We start from the raw sequence: 23,956 nt of genomic DNA, 5'->3' as shown, positions 1-23,956 counted from the left end.
TGCCCGCGCCCTGACGGGCCCTCGCCCCCCGCCAGCGCCCGCTGCCCCCCGACTTCGTGGAGGCCCTGAGGGCGGTGGTCGGGGGCCCCAACGTCTCCACGGCCATGGCAGTGCGCGAGCAGCACGGCCACGACGAGTCCATGCATGCGTGGGTCCCAGGGCTGGGACCCCCAGGGGGCAGGGTCTGGGGAGGGGAAGGGTCCTGGGGAGGGGAAGGGAGGTGGGGAAGGGCAGGGCCACGGGCAAGGGAAAGGATGTGGGGAAGGGCAGGGTCTGGGCAGGGGAAGGGAGGTGGGGAAGGGCAGGGTCTGGGGAGGGCAACGGCCGTGGGAAAGGGAAGGGAGGTGGGGAAGGGCAGGGTCCGGGGAGAGGAAAGGCCTGGGTTGGGGAAGGGCCGTGGGCAGGGAAAAAAAGGGTCCTGGTTCGGGGAAGGGCCGTGGGGAAGAGAAGGGTCCGGGGAGCAGGAGGGTCTGAGGAGAGGAAGGGCCACGGGGCTGGGGAAGGGTCTGGGTTGGGGAAGGGCCATGGGGACGGGAGGGGGCATAGGGAGGGGAAGGGTCTGGGCAGGGAAAGGGCCTGCGGGGGGGAAGGGACACGGGAGGGCGGAAGAGGCTGGGGAGGGGAAGGGTCTCGGGGACGGCGAGGTCCGTGGGGCAGCGGTGCCGCCCTGTGCCCTCAGCTGCGCCCCGCCGGACGCCGTGGTGTGGCCCCAGGCGGTGGGGCAGGTGCAGGAGCTGGCGGCGCTCTGCTACCGCTGCCGCGTGCCCATGGTGCCCTTCGGCACCGGCACCGGCCTCGAGGGCGGCGTCAATGCCGTGCAGGTACAGGCCCCCCCCGGCACCCCCTGCCCGGCTCCTGCCCGCGGGCTCTCGGCGGCCGGCCGTGCCCAGCCACACCGGTGCCCCCGTGCCAGGGCGGCGTCTGCTTCGACCTGAGCCGCATGGACGCCATCGCGGAGCTGAGCCTCGAGGACTTCTCGGTGACGGTGGAGCCCGGCGTCACCCGCAAGGCCCTCAACAGCCACCTGCGTGGCACCGGGCTCTGGTTCCCCGTCGGTACCGTGGGCACCAGCGAGCGAGCAAGCAGGGGGGCCCCGGGGCTGGGGGTGGTGGCACCGGAGGTGTGGGGGGACACCTGTGGGGCTGGGCATGCTGGGAGCACTGGGTGTGCCCATGGGGCCAAGGGTGCCGTAGTCCCAGGGGGGTAGCAGGGCTGGTCATGGGGCTGGGGTGCTATGCCTGTGGTCCCATGCGGGCTGTGGCTGTCATCATCCCAGGCCTACTGGGGATGCCCATGTGTGTGCCGTGATCCCAGGTGATGCTGGAGAGCCCATGGGGCTGAGGTCCCTGGGGTGCTGGGGCTCCTGGGGTCCCCATGGTCCCAGAGGTGCCAGGCTCCTCATGGGACTGGCCATGCTGTTGTCCCAGAGGTGCTGGCGGTCCCCACTGAGGTGCTGTTGTCCCAGGGCTGTCAATGGGAGAGTGGGTGCCATGGTCCCAGGGGTACTGGGGTCTCCATAGTCCCAGGGGTGCTGGGGTCCCCGTGGTCCCAGGGGCGCACTGGGGCTGCCACGGGTCTGGGTTCCCAGGGTGCCGGCTGGGCACGGTGTGGGGTCCCAAGGGGACATCCCGGGGCCCCGTCCCCAATCCAGCTGCCCATCCCATACCCATCCCCTACCCGTCCCCTGCCCACAGACCCCGGGGCAGATGCCTCGCTGTGTGGCATGGCAGCCACAGGTGCCTCAGGCACCAATGCGGTGCGCTACGGCACCATGCGGCCCAACGTGCTCAACCTGCGTGTGGTGCTGCCGGACGGGCGCCTGCTCCACACCGCCGGCCCCGGGCGCCAGGCCAGGTGGGCACCGGAGGGGCTGGGCTGTGCCAGGTGGGGGGGCCATGTGGGTGCCCACTCACTGCCCCCTTGCAGGAAGCGGGCGGCCGGCTACGATTTGACCTCGCTCTTCGTGGGCTCTGAGGGCACCCTGGGCTTCCTGACACAGGCCACCCTGCGCCTGCACCCCCTGCCCGAGGCCACCGCCACCACCACCGCCACTTTCCCCAGCGTGCGGGCGGCAGTGTCCTGCACCGTCCAGGTGCTGCAGGCCGCTGTGCCCGTGGCTCGCATTGGTGGGTGCCAGGGGCTGGCAGTGGGGCCAGGGTGCTGGGGGTTGTCGTTGGGGCTCAGCACCACCTCCTCCCACCCAGAGTTCCTGGACGAGGTGATGGTGGGTGCCTGCAGCCGCTTCAGCGGGCTGGAGCTGCCGGTGGCGGCCACACTCCTCCTGGAGCTGCACGGCTCCCAGCATGGCCTGGCCGAGCAGCAGCGGCAGGCGGGTAGGGATGTCACCAGCAACCAGCACAGGGACGGGCTGACCAATGTTGGGAACAGCGTGGCTGGGGGAGATGTGGTGGGCACCCGGGGGTGAGGGATGCGTACCCAGGGACAGGGGTGTCCTGGGGTGAAGGACAGGTGCCCAAGAATGGAATCTGGGGGACCTGGAGGGTCACCAGGGTGAGGAATGGGCGCCCAGAGCTGAGGGCTGGGGTACCAGTGTGTCACGAAGGCAAGGGATGGGTGCCTACGGACAGGGGGACCAGGGGTGTCCCAGGGTGAGGGACAGTGCTGGGGGGGCCATGGTGTGGCTCTGGGGTGTGTGCTGGGTGCCCAGGGACAGGGGACCAGGGGTGTCCTGGGATGAGGGATGGGTGCCCAGGGCCATTGACTGGGGGGCCTGTGGGTCACTAGGGCATGAGGGACAGGTGCCCAGAGCTGAGGAAAGAGGGTCCGGCGGTCTTGGGGATGAGAACGGGTGCCCAGGACCAGGGATGGGGAGAGCAGGGATGGGTGCTCAGGATGGGGACTGGGGGTCCCAGGGCGAGGGCTGGGTGCCCGGGGCTGCTGCGGGTCCTGGCCCGGCCCCCTCCCAGGGTTCCTGGCTGCCGGCAGAGGAGATCGTGCGGCTGAACGGTGGCTCCAGCCTTGCCTGGGCGGAAGAGCCGGAGGAGCGTGGGCGGCTCTGGGCCATGCGCCACAGTGCCTGGTATGCTGCCCTGGCCCTGCGGCCTGGCTGCCAGGTGAGGGACGGGGAGCAGGATGGGGATGATGGCGGCAGCACCCCATGGAGCTGCGGGTGCCACGGCTCTGCCCTGCCTGGCCCAGGGCTACTCCACGGATGTCTGCGTGCCCATCTCCCGCCTGCCCAACGTGGTGGTGGAGACCAAGCGGGACCTGCAGGACTCCGGCCTTACCGGTCAGTGGGGCCGCAGCCCCCTTGGGCAGGGGTGGTGGTTAGGGGGCTGCCGTCCTCCACACCGCACCCCGCCTGACCCACAGCTCTGTAGGCCCCATGGTGGGACACGTGGGTGACGGCAACTTCCACTGCCTCCTCATCTTCAACGCCCAGGACCCAGCTGAAGCCCAGCGCGTCCATGCCTTCGCCCAGCGCCTGGGCAGGTGGGGACAGGGACACCCTGGGTGGGATGGGGATGGATGAGGGGGAAAGCCCCATGCCATCCCCTGACCCCGCCTTGTCCCACAGGCGGGCCCTAGCAGCAGGGGGCACCTGCACCGGGGAGCACGGTGTGGGCCTGGGCAAGCGGGCACTGCTGCTGGAGGAGCTGGGCCAGGAGGGGCTGGACACCCTGCGCCGCATCAAGGCTGCACTGGACCCCCACAACCTCATGAACCCTGGCAAGGTGCTCTGAGGGGGGGGCACCGACACCAAGCCAGTGGGGGGGCAGGAGCCCCCAGAGTCATTGCTGGGTTGCCCTGCACTGCCACCCCTCATGTTCCCCCAAATCCCTCCATCCCCACTTCTGTGGGTCGGGGACCCCCAAGCCCCAAATAAACCCCTTTGCACCAGCAGCCTCCATGCGCCATGATGTCTTTTGGGGGGATAGGACACCCCAGCCCCTCCCCAGGGGTCCCTCTCCCAAGCAGTGCACACGCAGACACCCACAAGGAAGGGGGAGTGGGGGATCCCAGTTTAGCCACATCCCCAGAGCTGTGGTGCCGGCAGTGCAGGGCTGGGAGCGTTCTGGGACGTGCTGAGCACCACCATGGCCATCTCCATGCCAAGGCAAGCATGGAGAAGGGACATCAGCGCACGTGGGGGGCTCCGGCACCCCACAGGCATAGTCTGCTTTACCAAGAAAGCCAGTGAAATAAAATAACAGTGAATATTTTATTGAACATTGTTTTAATACCATATCAAAACACCTTGACTAATGAAGGAAGCTCCCCCCAAGCTCTGAACTCTTAGTTTTTTTCCCCCGTTTTTTTTTTAATATATAAATACAGAAAGGTTTCCCGCAGGGGCACGGCCACCAGCAGGGGAGGTCTCACCAACGAAAACGTGCCCGCCGTGCCGGGAGGGGACGGGGATGGGCTGGGAGGGGGTCACTGCCGTGAAATGACTCCATCTTGGCACCTCTGGCAAAGCCACCCCCGTGGCCAGAGGGCCATCGGGGGCCTTCCCCATACCCTCCCCAAAAGGGTTTGACTCAAAGGCGATGGAAAGAAAGAAGGGGGGTGGTTTTGGCAAGAGGAGTCCGGCAGGGGGGGGCGGCGGGAGGGGGCGGCGGGGATGCTGCGGCTCTCCAGTCTCTGAGTGGTTATAGCTGAGTTAAAGAGTGACCAGTCTGTAAACATCACCGGGGCAGGGAAGCTCAAATCGAAGAACACGCCAGTCAACACAAAGCTTCAGTTGTGGTTTGTTTTTTTTTTTTTTCCGGTTTTCTCTTTTTTTTTTCTTCTTTTTTTTTTCCTTTTTTTTTTCTCTCGTTGTAAACACTTGAAAGACGGACCCCCGCGGCTCAGCAGGGGGGAGCAGTGGCCCCGCTCTCGGCGTGGGGCAGAGTCCCCGTCTCGCGCTCCCAGGGATGGGGTGGAGATCTCCAAAAGGGAGACGGGAGAGAAGAGAAAATTCCCATTTAGTCAGTGCAAAAAAACCGAGCAGAGCCCCCGGGCGAGTCCAGGTGGGAGGTGGGGGGGTTGCCGGTGAGAAATGCTGCGTGCTCCGTTTGGCCGGCTGTCCCCCGGCAGCTTTCCCCTTCGTTTTGGGGAGAAAAGCCAAACATCATGGCAGGGTTCTGGCCAAGGGTGTCTCTGGGGCCTCCCTGGCAGGCTGAGCTCTCCTGGTGACCAGCGGCTGTGGAGGGGAGAGCAGGTCGCTCTGCTTTTCTCACACTGTCTTCTCCTGGATGTTTCTTTTTTTAATATTCATTTAAATTAAAAAAAAACAAACAACAAAAAAAACCCCCAAACAACAAAACAAATAAAAATAATAAAATAAAATAAAAAAATTCGCTGTTGTCCCAAGTGGATTCAAGTTTCTGTGTTTTATTTTTGTCTTCTCGAGGAATTTAAAGTCAGCCCAAAACTCCAGGCGGGGCAGGGGGGGACAGGGAGAGGAGGTACAGCAGGTATAGCAAGGTGCCCTGCAAAGGCAAAGAGAGATGATCCCAGGTGAGGAGCAGGAGCCATGGCCACCCCAATCCCACCCCATCCTACCCTCCTGGCCCAGGATTTAAAAACCCAGCACGGGAAAATTACCTCAGAACAGCCCGCCACAGGCTCACCTTAGAGAGAAGTCAGCAAGCACGCCCGGCAGGTCAATCAGAAGGATGCTCTGGGCAAGATCTGTTCACTTCAAACCATGAATCTATACAGCTGCAAAGAGGAGAGTGTGTCACCACCGTGCTGCTGAGCCTCAGGTTGTCCCTGCCTGCCCCCCTGCCACCTGCCTGGCTGTGTCCCCTCGCTCCCGATGCCCGTGCAGTACCTTTTGTGATAAATGCAGAGGCAGGGCAGCCTGGCTATCGTGTCCCCCTGCAGCAGCTCCTCCAGGCAGATCACGCACTCGCCGGCATCCTTGGTCAGCACATCATCTGGGAGGGGAGACAAGGGCAGCGGTGAGACACAGTCCACTGTGGCATTCCCCTTCCCGGGATGGAGGGGAGCCCATGGCCACCTCCACGGAGGCAGCCGGGATGGGGCAGCCAAGTGGCAGCAGCGCCAGCAAGCACTGTCAGGAGGCTCAGGTGGAGGCACGGTGGGGAGGTGGGGCTGGGGCAGCTGCAGCCAACATACCTCCTACCCCGGCTTCCAAAAAAGCACCACTGAGTAGGGGGTGAGCACCACTCCCCGGTGAGTGGTCAGGAGGGAGGATGGGAGATGCAGGCATTTGCAGACCAGTGCTCAGCCCAGTAAGCCTCACTGCCAGCGCAGAAGGGAGGAAGGCAGCAACCCTTCAGAGAGGCAGCCCAGGAGGACACGTCCCCTGCCCTAACTGGGCACGACACCCAGCCAGGACAGCTCCCTCCGGCACAGCACACCGGGGTGAGCAACACGGGTACGGGGCTGTGTTACAAAGGGTCCCAAAGGCAAAACTGGTGGGGTCGAGCCATGCCGAGGGAGAGGAGTGGAGCAAGGACCGTGAGCTGCACCGGTCCACTGGAGCACTGCCCTCTTGGCAAGCCCAGCCGAGCCGTCTGCCTGCACAGCCTGCGGCAAGCGTCTCTCCAGCCTGCCCAGAGCCATCCCAAGCCTGCAGGACGCCGTGTCCCCACACAGCCTGGCCACCGGCCCTTACCGTTGTAGGAGAGGCGAGGTTTGCTCAGACACATGATAAAGTGCATTTCCATCTCGTCAGAAGCCACGGATTTGGAGCAAATGGGGCACTTGAAACCTGGAGGGAGAGCAGAGAGACAAGCCCTTAGCAAGGGGAGGAGAAGAGCCCATCCTGCATCCCAGGGAGTCCCCAAGGCCATGGTGGGGCACGGCAGCGGGCAGCCCCTCACCTGCTGCCTGCATGGTGGCACACACCCCACACAGCGCCCGCCGGGCACCTGCTCATCCTGTGCCGGCCGCCAGCAGCGCCGGCGTGGGGGACAGCCACCCGAGCTGGCGCGCCGGTGGTCCCAGTGCCCGCCGTCGCACAGAGGGCACGGAGAGTGTGCCAAGGCAGCACACACGTGGCCATCAGCTGCTGCTGGGCCTTAAAGGGCGAGGAGCAGCCCGGGGCATGCAGCACCCCGGGGCTGGTGAGCACAGGGGCATGTCCCTGTGCCACGATGGTGCTGTCCCCACTGCTGTACTTCAGCCCCGCATGGCTGAGCCAGAAAAGCTGCAAGGAAGGAGGTTTTTCTGTAGGGCCGCAGCAGAGGACTGCCAGGCCGGAGCCACGAGCCCAAATTGCTGCTTTCTCCAGCTTTTTGCAGGAATGAGGTGGGTGCTTGCCCCTCTGATGCCAGCCAGCAGCCCCCTGGAGCAGGGGGACCCCACAGACTGACGTCCCAGCTTGACCTTGCCTTGTCACCTGGACCTGCCTGGTGACCCGGACTCTTGGGTGAAGCTGGCCGTGATGTCCAGACCCACTCTGCATCCTTGCTTGGGCATGAGGATGGGGCCCAGGTATCACACCGGTGCCACCACCTGCTCGAGCCATGCAGACCGCCACGACATAGTCCCCAGCACCACCGAGCAAGGCTGCCCCAAACCCAGGTTTCCAAGCCCCAAACTCCCAGGGATCAAATCCCAAACCAGCCCTGCAGGTCACCCACCCAGGACTCCCTGCCCTCCCACTGAAGCCAGCTCGAAGCCATGCGGTTTGTCACTGCCCAGTGCAGTGGGGCTCAAGCTGATGCAGCCGAACATGCGCATGCCACCACCACCACCATGGGTTTGCACCAGAATATCTAGCAGTTCCCTGCCTGCAGAGAGGGAGAGGGTAATTTAAGGACCTGTCTTCTAAAAGCAGATCAGGTTTGACTGCAGTGCCGCTTAAGAGCTTTCTTCATATATATACGCAAAGGCTGCTCAGGAAAGAGAAAAGGAACATACACGAATTATCTAAGAATGAATCAGGTTCTTGTTTGCCACCAGATGGATGTGGCAAGGGAAATTTTTTGCTTCTTGGAAGGCAGAAAGTGCCGGTGGCTTTAACGGGAGGCAGCTCAGACCTATGCCGTGCAAACAGCCAGGATAACTGCTCAACACCTGAGCACCCTCTCATTAGCAGTGGTGATAAATGCAGATTACATCCCAGCTCCCCATATGAAAGCCTAGGATAGGGATGCCGATTCCTGCCCCGCTGTGGTTATTTCCCAGGAGGGCACAGCAAGGATGACTGTCGTGGATGGCTGGGGACTGACTCTAAAGTGACCTGCTAAAACAAGGAGCCCTTGAGCCCACGGGCCCCTCCAGCAGGGTGTCAGGCTGGCCCACAGTGTGCCACTGCAGAGACACATCCCTGTCCCAGCCAGGCCGAGCCGCAGAATCTCTGCTGCGAGTCCAGCCCCATTACACCAAGCCCCGGCCGAAAGGACAGCACTGGCAGCCAAAGACTCATGGGCAGCAGCACCAATCTGCCTTCTCCGCTCCAGCCTAATTTTACTCCTGACCGATTTATACCTTGTGGCAGCAGTGCCCATTAGCTAAAATAGTTGGGTTTTTTTTCTCCTACCAAGTGTTTACCCACCTGGTGTATTTATAGAGCAGGCTCAGATAGCGTCCCAGCCTGCCTTCTGCAAGACCCAACTAGCCTCCCCCTGTGAGACACCTTTCCCATCCGCCAGCTGCCCTGGCAGCCCGCCTGCCCCTGTCCCCGGCTGAACTGATCCTGCTTGAACACTGACGGTCTGCCAGCACCGCGGGTGCTGGTCCCTACCGAGGAAGGTCCGGGGACCAGTTTCCAGCAGCAAGCCCCTGGCACAGGGCAGCTGTAAAAGACTCCCTTTGGAAAAAGGGTTTTGGCTGCAAACTTGGTGTCAGGGCAAGGCATTTGCAGAGGTTAGGTACTGTCCCCCATGCATCGTATGGGAAGACCTCGTTTTCTCTGGTTCCCCCTTTTTCTGTGCCAATATGTTATTTTAAACAGCTGCCCCAGATCTGCCGGCTCTGGCAGCACCCGAAGGGATCCTACAAGACGTGCAACCAGGGTAAAGGGAGAGGGCCCTGGATGAGACTGCCTGTCCCACAGCTGCCAGGGCACGACTGCTGGCTGCTGGCAAAGCAGCAGAAGCCAGGGAAAGAGCAGGGCCCTTTGCAAGCTCTGGTGAGTGGCTGTTGCCATATCTCCAGACCTCTTTGCTAGTTAGGGTAGCTTTAGCACAGTTATAAATAGCCAGCACGAACACCCGTCACGCTCCTTGGTGCTCCCCAGGCAGCTGGCTGGGGGACAGGGACCCCCAGCGCCATCGCGTCCCCATGCCAAGGACATGAGGACATTGCAGAGACGGAGGGGCCCGGGCTCAAACCCCAGCATGTGCATGGTGTGCTCCAGCCACAGACGCTGGCTGCCACACGGGTCTGGAGGCTGAGCCAAGCACAGAAGCACACACACTTTCCTGGCTCTGCATTTCACAAGATGGAGGGGGGTGGGGGGGTGGGAAAAATCATGAAAATGCAATTGCATAAATTCCTGGGTCTGAGCAGGAGCGAGGAGCTGGCATGGAAAGGCCCCCGGGGTGGGGGGCCGCCCTCCATCCCAGCTGTCGGCACAAATAGTTGGCATTGCAAGAGCAACTGCTTGCATCCCCCTCCGCTGCAGGCACTGGAGCTGTGGGGAGCCCACTGCCAGCAGGAAAGGGAAGGCAGAGAAGGGGGTCAGGCTCCCTCACCCCTTCTCTGGATGACCCTTGGGAGAAGGCGGTGGGTGGAAAGCCACTGAGGCCAGGGGACAGCCGACACTTGACAGCGGCAGGCGCCGAGCCCAGCGTCTCAGAGCATCCCTCTGCGGTTCAGGAAGGTGCTGGGGCCCGGAGCTGGTCCTGCAGATGAAAGGGCCGCTCCCCACGCGGCCGGCCCCCTCCGGGCCATGGTATTTTCCTCGTTCCCCGAAATCCCCGTTAATTTATCCTGCCTAAGCTGCCAGCCCAAGCAATGCAAGAGATTACATTTTGACAGCTGCTCATGGAAAATTCAGCTCCCCCCCTCCTCCTTGAGCCCTTTCCGCCCTCCTCCCACATGCCTAAAAAAAAAAAAAAAAAAAAACCCATGAGAGAGGAAGGGCCCAGCTATTCCTCCTCGCCTGGGCCTCCCACACCCACGGGGAGGCTAGGGAGATCTCTGAAGAAAGGCCATGGACCATTTCTCCCTCCCAAGGCACCCAGAGCAGCTGGCAATGGATGCTCCTGCCTGCAGCACATTAAACCTGAAGCTGGCACTCTCACTGCAGGCAGAGATGTGCAGGCAGGCACCACCTCTCACAGGAGCAAGTGAGGAAGAGGACGGTGATGCGGGATAGCGGGCTGGCCTGGAAAGTCAGGTTCAGATCCAGACCTGGACTCTTGTATCCTGCAGGAGACTTGAGAAAGCCAAGGGCTTTCCAGGGCTGCGAGACACATGTTGGCAGGTGATCTCATCTCTCCGATGGCTTGGTCTAGAAACTGGGAGCAAGCAGTGCTGGTGCTCTCCGGGGGCTACTGCCCTCTGAGTATTTTTAGGAAGGTTACATGGTTAATTTTAGAGAGCCAGGCGAAGCAGAGCTGGGAATCTCTGAAAACCTCCAGCAGGTCCAATGCAAGCTGAAAGAGCCCCATGGTTAACCCTCACAGTGCTGAAACCACGACCACACAGGCTGCCGGGGCAGCTTTGGTAGTGGCAGGAGGGTCAAGACACTTTTCCAACTCATCTGTAATCACGGCCTCAAACACAGCCGTGGCCATACCCATTAGGAATTGCTTCTGAAGCTGGGATAGGAAATTCCCATCACTTGTGTCTACAAGTGAAGTCCGCAGAAACCTCTGTGGTTTGGGGAAGCCACTGAGCACTACAGCGAGGTCAGCCACACCATGTCCTGGGAGTGGAAACGACTGCTTGCCTCGGGGACAGGCAAGACAGCGTCCACAGGAGCTGCAACCCTGTCCTTGATGGTAGGGAAAGGCACGTGCCACCTCTTCATTCACTCACCAAACCCTCTGCTAACTCGGTGTGCCTCCAGATGGATCACTTACAGGCTATGGTGCCACCAGGAGACTTGGCATCGCTCCAGTGGTAGAAGACCCTGGCTCTGTTGCTAGCAGATGGCCGAAATGCAGGGAGCAGCAGCTTCACTGCTGTGTGGCACCTCCAGTGGTGGGAGGAAGAGGCCAGTGGGGGATGACATGCCCTGAAGGCAGGGGGAAGAAGCAGCAGCCCAGGCACAAGCAAGCAGGTGCAACCCCAGCAACCCACCCCATACAGAGTAGCATTCACCAAAGGGATCCCTGACTGCCCAGGGCCCTGCTACTGCAGCAGGATAAGCCAGGAGCCCTGTGTGTGGGAGCGACTACACAAACTTGCCAAAGTGTGCCTGCGAGGGACACTGTGAGCACCAGGTAGCTCAGGGGTAAGCCCCAGGCTGCCTGATGTCCATGGGAGATCCCAAAACCTCAGCTGCACAGCCCATCTCCATGTCTCCAGAGAGCATCCTGGGCACCCAGCCAAGGGAGCTGGCTTACACCAGGTGAGGATGCATCCAAGCACAAGACATATGCAGGGAATATTTGGTCCAAGCATGCAGCTGAAGCAGAGCCCTGGTGCCTTCTCCTTGCCGAGCAAACCCTGAGCATCACAGCTCCTCCCATGGCTCCCCGACATCGCCAACTGAACCGGCACCAGGTGGAAGCTGGAAGAGATGGATCATCTTTAAAAAAACCATGCTAGTGATCAGAGAGGAGGGAAAAACTGAAAGACCATGTCTATGGGCCCAGTTGGTCAAACTGAAGCAGAAGCACGTGGGGTTGGGTGAGGCAAAGGGGCTCCAAGTCCTCCCCTTCCCTTAGCCCTCATGGGCTCCAGCACAGCCCCAGGAGGGAAGGGATCACGGAGGGGTTGTCCTCCTCACCAGCCAAGCAAAGGAAACCTGCAGAGCCAAGATATTCAGACCCAACATCTCCAGTAGAATAAATTCCCTACTGGCTTAAAGCAGCCTCTTTTTGAAAGCGATGGTCACACAGGACAGCACATTGGAGACGGCACATGGGGTGCACAGAGCACATCTCCAGCACTTGGGCATCGCAGGGACCTGGTAGCTGAGGACCTCCACAGGTGTTCTCTTCTGAGAGCATCACCCACTGTGGAAGTGACACTCTACCAGCCTCTGAGCGATACAGCCAGCGATGCCACCTCGCACCAGGGCCAGGAGGCAGCTTACAGCTGCGCCAAGGACCCATCCCACCAAGGACCCCAAAAGAATCCCATGCTCCCTGTGCCAGCAAAGTGCTTTCATTGAGTGCCTGGAGGCCAGGGCACCCAGCAGGATCAGGCCTGAACCAACTTCCCCTTGCAGAAGGAAATGGCATCAGCTGCACAAGGCAGATGCAGCAGCCAAAGTCCAACACAGCCCGCGGCCTGCTGCCCCAGCAGGACACAAGGTGCCGGCTGAATGCCATGACGGTGCTTAGCTATTGTGCAGCACAAGGGTTGACATGAGCGGGGACACGTAGGCAGGAAGGAGTAAAGCACTTTAGCAGCCTCATTTACTGGCTCCAAAAAAGGGCCACACGAGTGTCCTTCCTCCCAATTCAAGGCTGCAGGGAAGTGGAGAGAGCATAAAGGCTGGGTCCAGGGTGGAAACAAGACATCCCACCTTCCTGGGGGCAGAAGGGAGGCAGGGCTGGGGGATGCCAGGAGGCCATCCCCAGATGATCAGCCAGGCAGCAGGGACGTGGCTGGGATGGGACATCCCTGGATGGCAGTACTTGGGGAGAAACCCAACAGTGGAGGCTGCTGCCTCGGCAGAGAGATGGTCTGGCTCCATCCCCATCCCCCCGCACTGCTTCCCTGCTGACTGAGTCAGTTCAGCTGGCTGAGCTGGGAGAAAATAGATGTTTGGCATGTAAAGCAGCACCCCAAAAAAGAAGCCACTCCTGTGCAATGTTGAAGAAAAGCTGTCCCTAGTTCACAGTGGCTCCTGGCAAAGCCCCCACACTGCAGGTGTTTGCTGTCAGGTCAGCCACATGCCAGTCCAGGGTGGCAGAGACATGCCACAGACCACGAAGCTGGCCAAGGCCAGCACTGCCCTAACGCTTGAGGCCTTGGGTTTTGGAGACGCCTCTGCCCACTCCCACCCTACTCGAGCCATGAAGAGGAGATGCAGCAGCAAGGAAAAGGCATCAGTGCTCCAGGTGGGATGTGGGGAAGCCACGAGGGCCAGAGGGATGCAGGCCATGGAGCAGAGGGGCTGGGAAGCATCACATCACAGCAGACCAGGGCTGGCTTGCTGCAAGCCAGGAGGCAGAGATTTTTTTTTTAGCCAGCTGGTTTCTTATGTGGGCGGGGGGGGAGGACAGGAAGAAGAACAGGTTGCAATACTGGGGCTGGGGAAAGCCGAAGAGTTGGGAAAGGGCAGGAAACACGAGAGAGGGAACCCACAGGGACATTTGCTCCAGAGCACCGAAAGACATTGAGCCTCAGCAGACGAACACACCAAAGCCCTACAAGACACCTCCAGCACAGCCCATGAACACTGAGAAGCGGGAGGGCAAAGAGGCCCAGCTATACAGTCACAGGACATCCAGAGCCACCCTCTTTGCACACACATCCTTAGGGAAGACGTGCAAACAGCCTCTGCACCCCAAGCACCCCCACTGCTGTTGCTGTTTTGAGTATTGCCCCTTCCGTGGCTGCAGTTGTAATTTTTGAACAAAAGTACCTATGCTACAGGTAGAGAGCATCTCCCTCCCCAGCATCCCCAGGCTATGCTGCAGGATCATTTCCCCCAGATCTGGATGAGAAAGGCAACCTCCTGGGGTCACCCTGCCTTCCAGCTAGTCCTAGTTTACTGCAGAAACACTCCCCCAGCTGCTGGGAACAGGCTTCATAAGGAAGAGTGTGTAGCCCAAAGCTAATTTTAGCATCCCGGAGATCAGCAAAGTTAAGCAGAGGGGTCCTGGGTGACAGCCCAGTGAAGGCATTAACACCTTAGACTCCTGTCATTGGGCTGCAGGGCTTGAATCTACCGAGTTACAAGCTCATTCATGGCTCCTGCTAGTCACAAAACTGGCCTGGGGCCATCTCATTGTATGGAAGTGCTGCAGGGATGCCCTGGTGCTGCCTCCCCACCTCTCAAGGGATGCTCAGGGTTTCAAATTCACTGCCCAGAGAGGAAAGGGATCCTGCAGGCATACCTGGGAATTTCCAAAGCGTGTGCCTGTTTTTTTTCTTCCTGAATATTTGTGCGAAGGAAGCCCAACCGTGAGCTCTGCTGCAGGCGATCATCCACAACATGCACAGAGCCAACGGGGCAACGGGGGGCATCCCAGGTGCCGAAATAAAGGAGCACAAGGGATCCTCCAGCAGCACAGTGGGATGAGGCGACTGGGAAATCTGAGCAGAAGGGGAGAGTTGGACGCTTTGGCTCAGCAGCGGCTGGGAGGGAGCAGCGAGGCAACGTCACGCGGGGACCGGCGGGGTGAGTCACTTCTGACTAAGCCATCCGTTGGGGAGGCACCTACGGAGTCCCAGCCATCAGGCTCTAGCTGCCACTGAGCTGCCAGAGGAATTCCCACTTTCGGAAAGGCTTAAGTGCAAAAGCCTGACCTGAGCCACTCCCAAACGCAACCGGATCTGACCCCGTGGGGTGAAGTGGCAGCTCCCTGGCTACCTCCCTCCTGACCCCTGGGTTTTTCCAAAGCAGAAGACTCGTGCCTTGATGCTGTCCTGGCTCCGTCATGCCTCAGATTCAGCTGATCTCGCTGGGAGGATGAAGGGACACTCCAGAGACACAAAATGACATGCCCTGGCCTCGCAACGCTGGCAGAGGGAGCACTGATCTCACCCATGTACCCGCTCCTGCTGGGAAGCGATCCCATCCAGCTCCTGGGACACCTCCTCCCTGGGTATGGCATTGCAGCACTGCACAAACAACGTGGTGGAGGGTCTCCCATGGCACTTGATGCCTAGGCCGTGGTGGCAGGAGTTACTGGGGCAACTGGTTTTCATCAGTGCGAGACCCCTGGCCTCCAGGGTGCGTGGGAAAGACGAAGCACTGCTTTTCAGGGTAGAGAAAGGGCAATTTTTATGTAGTGGGCAGCAAACAGAGCACAAAAGGCACACAGAGCTAGACCCACAGGCAGTGCACGGCTGGGAAATGCTTACGGCCAGTTAACACTGGTTGTTTCTGCAGAAAGACAGACACTGTTGGAAAAAAATCCTAGGGAGGAGCACACTGCAGAGCAAGCCCTAACCTCACATGCCCCTTGGGTGGTAGGAAGAGATGCATGGCAGAGAACATCTCCGTGCTCCCTAGAAGGGTCTGCAATTGCTGAGGGCTGCCCAGTGAATTCCCCAGGTTACCAGGACAGCAGGAAGGGAAAGAGTGGGGTGCAGACCTGCAGTTTGATCACACACCTCTGCGGTGCATGGTGCGGGAGGGGAGGGATGCTCAACAGCACCAAGCTGCTTAGCCAGGCAGCATCAGCTCCCCTTCTCCAGCCAGAGGCTGGGGCTTTGAAGATACCCCCGTGCCGGGAATGGGGCCACATCACACAACTCATTCTCACTCTGGAGCAGCCCTGCCCTGTGTGTTTCCTGGCTGCCCTTGCAGCATGGAGGTGGCTGGCAGACAGAGCCAGCTTTCTGCAGCTCCAGGAGCCAAACCTCCAAAACACAAAGCACAACATTTCGGAGGAATGAACACCTCAGTGAGCAGCAGGGTCTGCCCACACTGGATCCTGCCAGCAGAAGCAGGAGGCCCTGCCCACCGTGCAACAGGCAGGAACAACCCTGCCCGGCTGTCCCACCTTCTCTGCTCCTGCCTCCCCTTCGCTTCAACATGTGCCGCCCTCAAACACCGGAAAGGCCAAGCTGTCACGCAGCCAGCAGGGCACTGGGAGCAGGAGGGAGATAGCGGGGCTGCAGATGACAAAAATCCCAGCTGTGGGATTTCAAGCTCTCCCTTCCCCAGGAGAAAGGAAAAACACCACGGCAACACGCAGAGGAGCACAGTGTATCCCCACTTCCAGAGATGGGCAGGGCCTTGGGAAGCAGAGTGCCCCCGTGAAACACTCACCCAGGACTGGCCACAGGGTGCTGCCTGCTTTGTATCTGTCTACTGGGAGCAAAGAGAAATCAAAGGCATCTACAACCACCCTCAGAAGGGTAAGATCCAGGCAAATAGCAGACTTCAAGGGCTATCAAATCAACATTGCAATAAATAAGCGGATGGACAATAGTTTCAAAGCAGCAAGATCTGGGTGGGGATAACCCGAAATGCCGAGGCAGCTCAGGCAAGGTGCTCAGCCTCACCCTGTCCCCCTCAGCACCAGCTTAACAGAAGTTGGCCCCAAAACTGATCTCAACCCATATTGACTTGACCTCCCTGCAGATGGTAATTTAAGCCATCTGGCTAGAGCCAATCCCCCCATCATTTTCCCCAGCTACAGATGTACAGGCCTTGGATGGATGGATTGAAAGGTGGATCTAATTCCCCTGCAGCACTTCTGACAAAACACAGCTCCATCGCCTTGTAGGGAGAGCTCCCAAATGAATTACTGCAATTACCCCGGCTGCAGGAGAAACTGCGGGTTTTCCCTTCCTGGCGACAAAGACTTCTCCAAAAAACAATCCCCAAAACGCCCACCACACCAAGTTGTAATGCAATCGTCTGGGAAGCGAAGAGCAGAGCCCCCAGCACCACCCTCGAGCTGCGGAGCTGTGATCAGAGAAACAGAAACACGCAGCCATGGCGAAAGCCGAGGGAAGAATGAAGCCAGCCGCCTTTCAAGGCGGCAACAGGCAAAGAGGCATGGAAGATGTGGAAACTGCTTAATGCCAGCAGCCCTGTCCTGGGAGGAAGTAAAATGCTGGGCAGGGATGTGGGACAAGGGAAGCATCACTCAGTTCTCCTGCTCGACTGCTGCTTTCCTTCCCTCGCGTTGCAGGCAGCTGGCCTCTAAAAATACCCACTGTTGTCACGCTGTCCTGCCTGCTAGGGCCAGGAAACAGCTCTGAGCGGCTTTCAGTTCAATTCTTCATCTGTGCCGTTGTGCTTCCCTCGCCAGGACCTGTCTCAGCCCCATTTCTGTAACTGGTAGGTGACAGTCTCTCAGGAACCGTGGCCATAACCTGATGCAGCCTCAACGAGTGCTCGCTGGGAATATACAGCCCTGTGAAATTTCTGCTAGCATTGCTAAAACTAGCAAAAGGGTAAATATTTCCACTGCATCTCTCTGCTCCCGTACAAAGCACCACAAGACCGTTGCACAAGGCACACAGTCTCGTTTCTGTACCGCTGATGGGAGGCCCACAGCTGCACGAGTGTGCACAAGTGCAGAAAGCCAGGAATTTCCCAAGCTAATTCAGCCTGCGCCCTCCCGAGCAGCACAACACCGCAGCTGTCCCAGGGGCCAACCTGCTGCCCACATCGGCCAGTGCAGGTCAGTTCCATGGGGAAGGAGGGGAGAAAAGAGTCAGCTCCATCTTGGAGGTGCACTGGAGCCTCTCCAACAACAAGGCACCATCCCCACTGGCAAAATACACCTTGTATCAAACACCTCCAGCTGCCCATAGACTCGCCATTGGGGCCTGGGGAAGGACGACACCAGCACCGAGCGATGCATCCGCTCAAGCTCAGCCAGCCGCAAGTGGCACCAACCTGGCAGCGCACAGGCACGGGGACCACAGCAGGGAGCACCAATGGACCGAGCTCCATGCCGGCAGCACAGAGACCAGCTGCGAGGACCTGCCTGCCGGCTCCCCAGCTCTTCCTGCCACCCTCCTCAAAACCCTGGGCTGTGTGGGCCCCGCAGCAGGCTGGAAAGCTAAACCACACCAAGAGAAAAAGCAGGCTCTGTCCCCTGCCACAGTCACTCCCCTCCCCTGCCCGCAGCCCGGCAGGGCAGGAAACCCACCGGCAGCCGGGCTCTGCCCACGGGAAACACAGTGCAGCGGCACAAGAAGAGGCCCCAGGCCAGCAGAGCTTCCTGCAGCTGCACCTCCCGACAGTCTCCCACCAGAAAGCACCAACCAAAAGTATTTGGCCAAACAGCACCCACAAGGCACAGCGGGAGAATCCCTGGGTGGGGAGACCCAAGCCCCCAACAGGTTCACCCGCATTTGAAACCTGCCTGGTGGGACCAGTGAAGGTGAGACATCTAAGGCCCAACTTTAACCACTCCTGCTCTATCTGAAATAAAAAAATGGGTCTGCCGCTACAGAGAGAGGCTTGTTGTACCCCGATACACAGCCACGCCAGAGCAGGCAGGTAAAACACTCTGCATCGGGGCCTGCTGCTTTATAGCATCACTCGGCCACTCGTGTAAATCACTTGCGAGTTCTTACGATTTCAATTTTCAAGGGAAGCAGGAGAAAGCCAGGTCACGTTTACTCAGACCCAAGTATTTGACACATCAGGCTTCGGTGTACCAGCAGCAGAGGCAATGAGACACGCCTCGTGGCTGCCCACTGACCGGCTGGGGTGCCACGGGACTGGTTTCTGCAGAGGGAATTCATTCAAAGAGCTCTTTGCTGCCTGTCTGATTTGTCACACAGGAGATTACATCGGAGGAAAAAAAGCTTTTCTTTTCTTTTTTTCCCCCCCCAAAGTGGGTTTTTCTCCCTCCCTGCGCTTCTCTTGAAATTAATTTTCGGCATTTAGCAGCATTTTCCCATGACTCTCCGCGGCTCCCTTGGCCGGGTGCCAGCCCTGGTACCACTCCTCCACCAACGACGGCTGCATCTGATTGATCCTCTGGCCAGCAAACGAGAGAGAGCGGGGGGAGAGGGAGAGGGAGAGCAGCCCTAATAGCACATTAATAAATAAGAGGAGCCTTTACGGTTATTCCAGTCACCGGAACAAACATCTCAGCAAAACAAACCAGCATGGGATAAACTTACGTCACGGGCCGGGAAGACAACCCTGGCTGGGAAGTGGGTCAGCCCATGGAGCACGAGAGCATCGTTCTCAGTATCTCTGGAGTGTATGTGTGCGGACGGGGGAGAGGGCGCTTGGCTCCCCTGTGCCGATTTATGCACAGGTTTAGAGATGAACGAGCCCAGCCAAGCCAGTTAGCACACACAGCAATTAGTGCCTCACTCCTGGGCAAGGCAGCCAAGAGATTTCGGAGGGCACTGGAGTGGCAAGGCAGCGCAGCGACAGCCTGCGCTAGCTCTCGCTGCGGAGACTGAAGATAACCGCCGCCGCTGGCTTCTCACGCACAACGCCAACGTTGACACACTTAAACTTCATCTCCACGCTGCGGGTCTGGCATGCATTAAAGCTGCCTTCGAGTCTCCCATCTTCTGGTATTTGGTGCTGCTGCCTCTTCCCCTGGCCCCGGATGTATGCTATCCTGCAGCCAGCTCGAAGGCAGAACTGGAAGAGCAACCCCTCCAGACCCCTCGGGTCCAACAGCTGAATATCATGAGCCTGGGGAGTCATCAGGACCGTTCCCGAATGATCCACAGGCCTGGCAATGCTGCGGGTGCCTGACCTGGCTGCCAGGCAGTCACCAGCACCAAACCCACAAAAAGACGGTTTGAGGACAGTCTCCTTTGGAAATTTCCACTGGCAAAACCAGATTCACAACAGCAAGTTCCTGCAGACCTTGGGGTGCCCTTCCCCTGGCCTAGCCCCTGCAAGGGGGGGAGGGGAGCACATATGATGTCTGCATGTTGAAAAGGTGGTGGCAGGAAAGTCAGGGCTGAAAGTGGACTCCCTCCAGCAGCTCGCCAGCTAGCCAGCTAGAATTAGGCCTTCTGATTTTGGTGTAGAGACCACAATGGCAGGACTGGCTCAGCAGTGAGGATTGCCAAGCACCAGCAAGAAAAAGCTCAGGACTTGAAGCTGTCAGAGCACAGCAAGGATACACCACAGACATGCCTCTTCCCAGCTGGGCAGAGACCGGGGCTGCCCAACGCGCATGTTCACACACCCCTTCACCTCATCCTCCAACACATCCTTTCACATTCCTGACTCCAGAGCCGGATCAAAGAGTGCTTCCAGCTCGATTCACTCTCTAACCCTGTCTGGAGAAGGACCCAGTCCAATACCCTGACTGCCACCTCCGCACCAGACACCCCTTTCCCCCAGGCTGGGCCCTCCTGCTCTGGGCAAGGCACTGGTGAGAACACAGCAGCTCACTTGGCAAAGAAGGCCTCCCGACCTTACTGCTGCCAGCATCCAGGACAAACAGCTTGTTTTGTCAGTGCATGGAAAGCCTGCGACATTCCTGATGGCACCACACAGAAGGATGAGTTAGGTGTTTCCTTGGGCTAGCCAGCAGACAAGGAGATATGGATTTACTGGTGCTTCAAACACTCAAGGGCTTTGAGTGATGAGGGGGATTTCCAGATAAACTTTAAGCTACTTACAGCCTCTGCAAACTCTCTGAGATCCTCTGATGAAGATGAGTAACATGAGTGATACTAAGAGAACCATACAAAGCTGGAGACAGGCAGCATTAAACCACATGTCTCCATTTTCTCCCTTCTTCCTGCTAGCCTTGGCTTTGCTGAGAAGTCCTAATTGGCCATGAAGCTACAGAGACAGGGTCAAGTGCTGCAGACATACTCCCAAGTTGCAAAAGATATTTTGTCATCTTCCACCCTCATAGGTCAGGAAGCAGATCTCAGAAACCCTGGGTAGCCAGAGAAATCCCAGAGCATTTTCAGGTGGAGCTGGAGCAGTTACGTCGCTTGCGTGGATGGCGGACACGCCTGGGAAAATCCATCAGGAAAGAGGGTCCACTTACCCACGGAGGTGCTGTCCCCTTGGAGAGAGTGACGAGGTCCACCTCAGAGGTCAGAGCCCCCTCGCTCGCCCTGTTTGAAAGATGCATTTAGGCTTTGCTCTTCGTAAGAGTAGCAGCTCTCCTCCCCTGGCCTTGGAAGGGCTAGAGGCCATCAGTACATAACTACTCCTTCTGTCCCTGCACCCCAGCAGCCACGGCAAAGCACAGAGGGACTCGGTCGGCAGCGGGCTCTTCTCAACGACCGTCACAACGCACAGCACCCTACAGTGATGCTGCAGCACATGCTGGCCCTGGGGACTGTTTTGTAACCTCCCTCTGCACAGGCTTCCCAGCACAGCCCTCCTCTCTCCCTTCCTGGGCACACCTGGCTCTTCCACAAGCCTTCGACTGCAGAGAAGGGAAGGAATGACACTAGCTAGGGGAAAAGAAGCTCAGCGTGCTCCAGCTCACTCCTCGGGGTCCCTGCTGAGGGGACAGATGAGCCACGAAGCAGCCGGAGAGGCGCACAAAATCAGCATCGCAGATAAAGGGAGCGACGAGGCACCAAGCCTATCTGCGTGCTCCTGTTATCATGGACATGCTGCTGCAGCGACAGCACCTTATCGCTGGTGTTAAGCCAGGGCTCCTCACTGTCCCATTGAGGTCCCCGCAGAGCCCAGGTTGCACTTTGAGGCTCCTGGCTCTTCCCCCAAACCCAAGAACCCCTGGAAGAGCAAGCCCACGAACACAACCTTCCTCACGTGCCGAGATCGGCACTGTCCAGGTCTCCAGGCTGTGCAGAGGCAGGAGGAAAGGGCAGGCAGGGCAAGGATCCACTCTCCAGACCTGTTAGCCACAGAATTTGGAGCACTCCTCTCCTTGCAGCAGTACAGCAACTTGGGCAGATCCCCAAGACCCCCAGGCACGTGTCCTCCCGAGTGGGTTCAGTGTGTCGGCGGGTCCCCTCATCCCCACCCTCAAGACACCCTTCAAAAGGAGCAGGGATAGTCACAAGCAGCAATGGCAAAGCTCCTCTCCATTTACCAGAGTGCTGCTGCTTCAGCACTTTCCAGTGGCTAATGGAGTGGCTCAGTGCCGCGAGAGGAGCGGGTTGATGGGGAGGCAGCGGGGAAGAAGTGAGTAGCCCTGCTGTACATTAACCAGTTGCAATGGGAGATCAGCAGGAATTTTAGCAATCTTGAGGTGGCTTGCTTCCCCTTCCTCTTGGTCTCCAAGTCCTCCATTAACCGCTTACACTGAGAAGAAGAACGCAAAAGTTTAATGAGCTCCGACAAGTTTTCAGAATGCTTTTTAAGCATCCACTGCTCCTTTTGCTATTAATTAGCAACGAGGAAGAACCACCACCGGGAGAGGCTTCAGCACAGACTGAACGACTCTCGCTGCTGCCCGCGCACGCTTCGGCACAGCTCAAACGCTCTCAGAGAGCCCCAAAAGAGGCACCAGAGAAACCCAGTTCTTGCAGCGCTTCCCATAGCTCACACTGCAATCTTCCAAGGGCACCAGCTTTAACTTAGCATCACACTAACTCACTTGAGCGGCCGGAAAAAGCTTACTCCATTTTGCAGCTGGTTTATTTTTATGAACAGGTTTTTGCCTCTCAGTGCTGCAGTTTGAGAACTATCATTTAATGTAACTGATAGTCTCTGACCGACCACCTCTATGTACAGATTAGCTGTGGGCGGGGGTTCTGAAACAAACCCCTCCTCGCTCCAGGACCAGGTGCAGCAGAAGGCCCCGTGGCACTCATTCGCACAGAGGCTTGTGGAATACCTGGAAGGACGCTGCGCCTTAGTCTCTGTGTTTAAAAACCAGAGTAGCGGCACAGTCTGCGCAAGGTCACAGACCAAGAAAGTTTGCAAAGGCGCTGGGTCTCATTGCCAGCGCTCCATGCCAGCCAGCCCTCCCTATCTGCCAGGGAGGACTACAAGCGCCTGGCTTATCTGGATCAATAGGAACCTGGCCTGGGGCATTCCACCACTGAGGATGTAAGGCAAGACATACAGCTTTGATTTAACTGAGAAGAGCAGCCCCCGGAGACTGGGTAAAGAGGAAATATCCCAAGACGGAAGTAGGAAAATGGGCCCTGCGAGCCTCATTTTGCACTTTGTTCTTGTCCACTGGTTCAGTTTCAAGCCTTCCTGAAAATGAGGCGTTGTCCCAAGGCATATTACGAAATTCCCAGACCACGTCATGCAAGGAGAACACTGACAGCCTTTGCAAGGGGGCTGGGTGGGAGAGAAATCCCAGACTATTCCAGGAAACGCAAGGAGACATCCCTGAAATGACTTCCCCTCTAGCCAGAAGGGGAGGGGAAGACCTCCCACCTCGCTCCCTGTACCCAGCCAAAACTAGGTCAGTGACACAGCCCTGCGCGCAGCCAGGGCTCCTCTCCAGACACCAGGACACGCGAAGGGGTCCAGCCAGAAGGGTGAGGATGGGGGCAACCTTGCCCCCTCCCTTCGCCTGACACGTTTCTTGCAAGAGAACCCAGCCTGCTCCCCAGCCCTGTTAAAGAGGCAGGCAGTTCCTCCTTTGCTTCCTCCCCAGCACCGCAACGGTGCCAGCTGGCTTGAATGAGAAAACCTGCTTTGGCCTCTCCCCAGCCCTTTATCAGACGAAACAAGGGAAAAAGATTCCCACACCTCGCTTCCAAAGGCCGCCTCTGCCCCTTTCCCAGTTTCTAAGGCATAGGAACCGCTATACCTGACCGGCGCTCTCCAAACCCCTTCAGGAGAGGCACGAGGAGCTCAGCCACGTCTTCAAAACCAAGGGCTCGAGCTACAGCACTCTCAGACCACTTTCCCCCAAGTCGGGCGGGGGGGGGCAGGGGGTGCCACATCCACTGCTTCGCACCCCAGAGCCAAAACACCTCCCTTTTTGGAAGCCTCCTCCCTCCACAGCCCCTTCCTCCCTTGACCTTGACGCAGATGCCAGCCCCAGCGCTCACCCACCCGTCCACGCCGGGGAGAGGACGGGGGGGTCATCCTTCGGGCTTGGCACGATGGGGCTTGACCGGCCGGCCAAGCGGGAGGCAGCCCCCCACCGCCCCCTCGCTCCTCGCCGGGCGAACGTACCTACGGAGGGAAGGGAAACCGGGGGAAGGCTCCGGGGAGCCGGCACTCACCGCTGTGCGAGCTGAACCACCGCGGCGCGATGTGGAGGGGCAGCGCGTCGGCCAGCGAGGCCCTGGCGCCCAGGTACAGCATCCCGTCTCTATGGTGACCGCCTCCCGTCTCCTGGTAACCGTTGCCATGGGCGTACGTGGAGTCGGAGCCCGGACC

At 59.0% G+C, this 23,956-nt stretch overlaps 2 protein-coding genes across 2 annotated transcripts in view; one reads left to right on the top strand and one right to left on the bottom strand.

The window, feature by feature from the left end:
* The window catches only part of LDHD (lactate dehydrogenase D), a 5,835-nt gene extending 2,131 nt beyond the window's left edge, over nucleotides 1-3,704 (top strand). Inside the window, exons 2-11 of the mRNA XM_010585212.1 lie at nucleotides 36-148; nucleotides 680-821; nucleotides 914-1,055; nucleotides 1,695-1,854; nucleotides 1,927-2,126; nucleotides 2,205-2,333; nucleotides 2,947-3,074; nucleotides 3,160-3,250; nucleotides 3,342-3,453; nucleotides 3,539-3,704. Coding sequence (XP_010583514.1) covers nucleotides 36-148; nucleotides 680-821; nucleotides 914-1,055; nucleotides 1,695-1,854; nucleotides 1,927-2,126; nucleotides 2,205-2,333; nucleotides 2,947-3,074; nucleotides 3,160-3,250; nucleotides 3,342-3,453; nucleotides 3,539-3,704 — 1,383 coding nt within the window. The remainder of the gene's footprint in view (nucleotides 1-35; nucleotides 149-679; nucleotides 822-913; nucleotides 1,056-1,694; nucleotides 1,855-1,926; nucleotides 2,127-2,204; nucleotides 2,334-2,946; nucleotides 3,075-3,159; nucleotides 3,251-3,341; nucleotides 3,454-3,538) is intronic.
* A 461-nt stretch (nucleotides 3,705-4,165) lies between these two features.
* On the bottom strand, nucleotides 4,166-23,956 carry ZNRF1 (zinc and ring finger 1, E3 ubiquitin protein ligase; the record flags this gene model as incomplete). Its single annotated transcript, XM_010585211.1, has 5 exons — nucleotides 4,166-5,438; nucleotides 5,580-5,670; nucleotides 5,783-5,888; nucleotides 6,593-6,688; nucleotides 23,800-23,956. Coding segments are annotated over 4 exons (417 nt in total), but the record flags the coding sequence as incomplete, so codon positions are not given.

This window comes from Haliaeetus leucocephalus, unplaced genomic scaffold, assembly GCF_000737465.1.
Source record: "Haliaeetus leucocephalus isolate CR32 unplaced genomic scaffold, Haliaeetus_leucocephalus-4.0 Scaffold92, whole genome shotgun sequence".
NCBI classification, from domain to species: Eukaryota; Metazoa; Chordata; class Aves; order Accipitriformes; family Accipitridae; genus Haliaeetus; species Haliaeetus leucocephalus.
The sequence above is the reverse complement of the archived record's forward strand: the minus strand, read 5'-3'. Positions and strand labels throughout refer to the sequence as shown.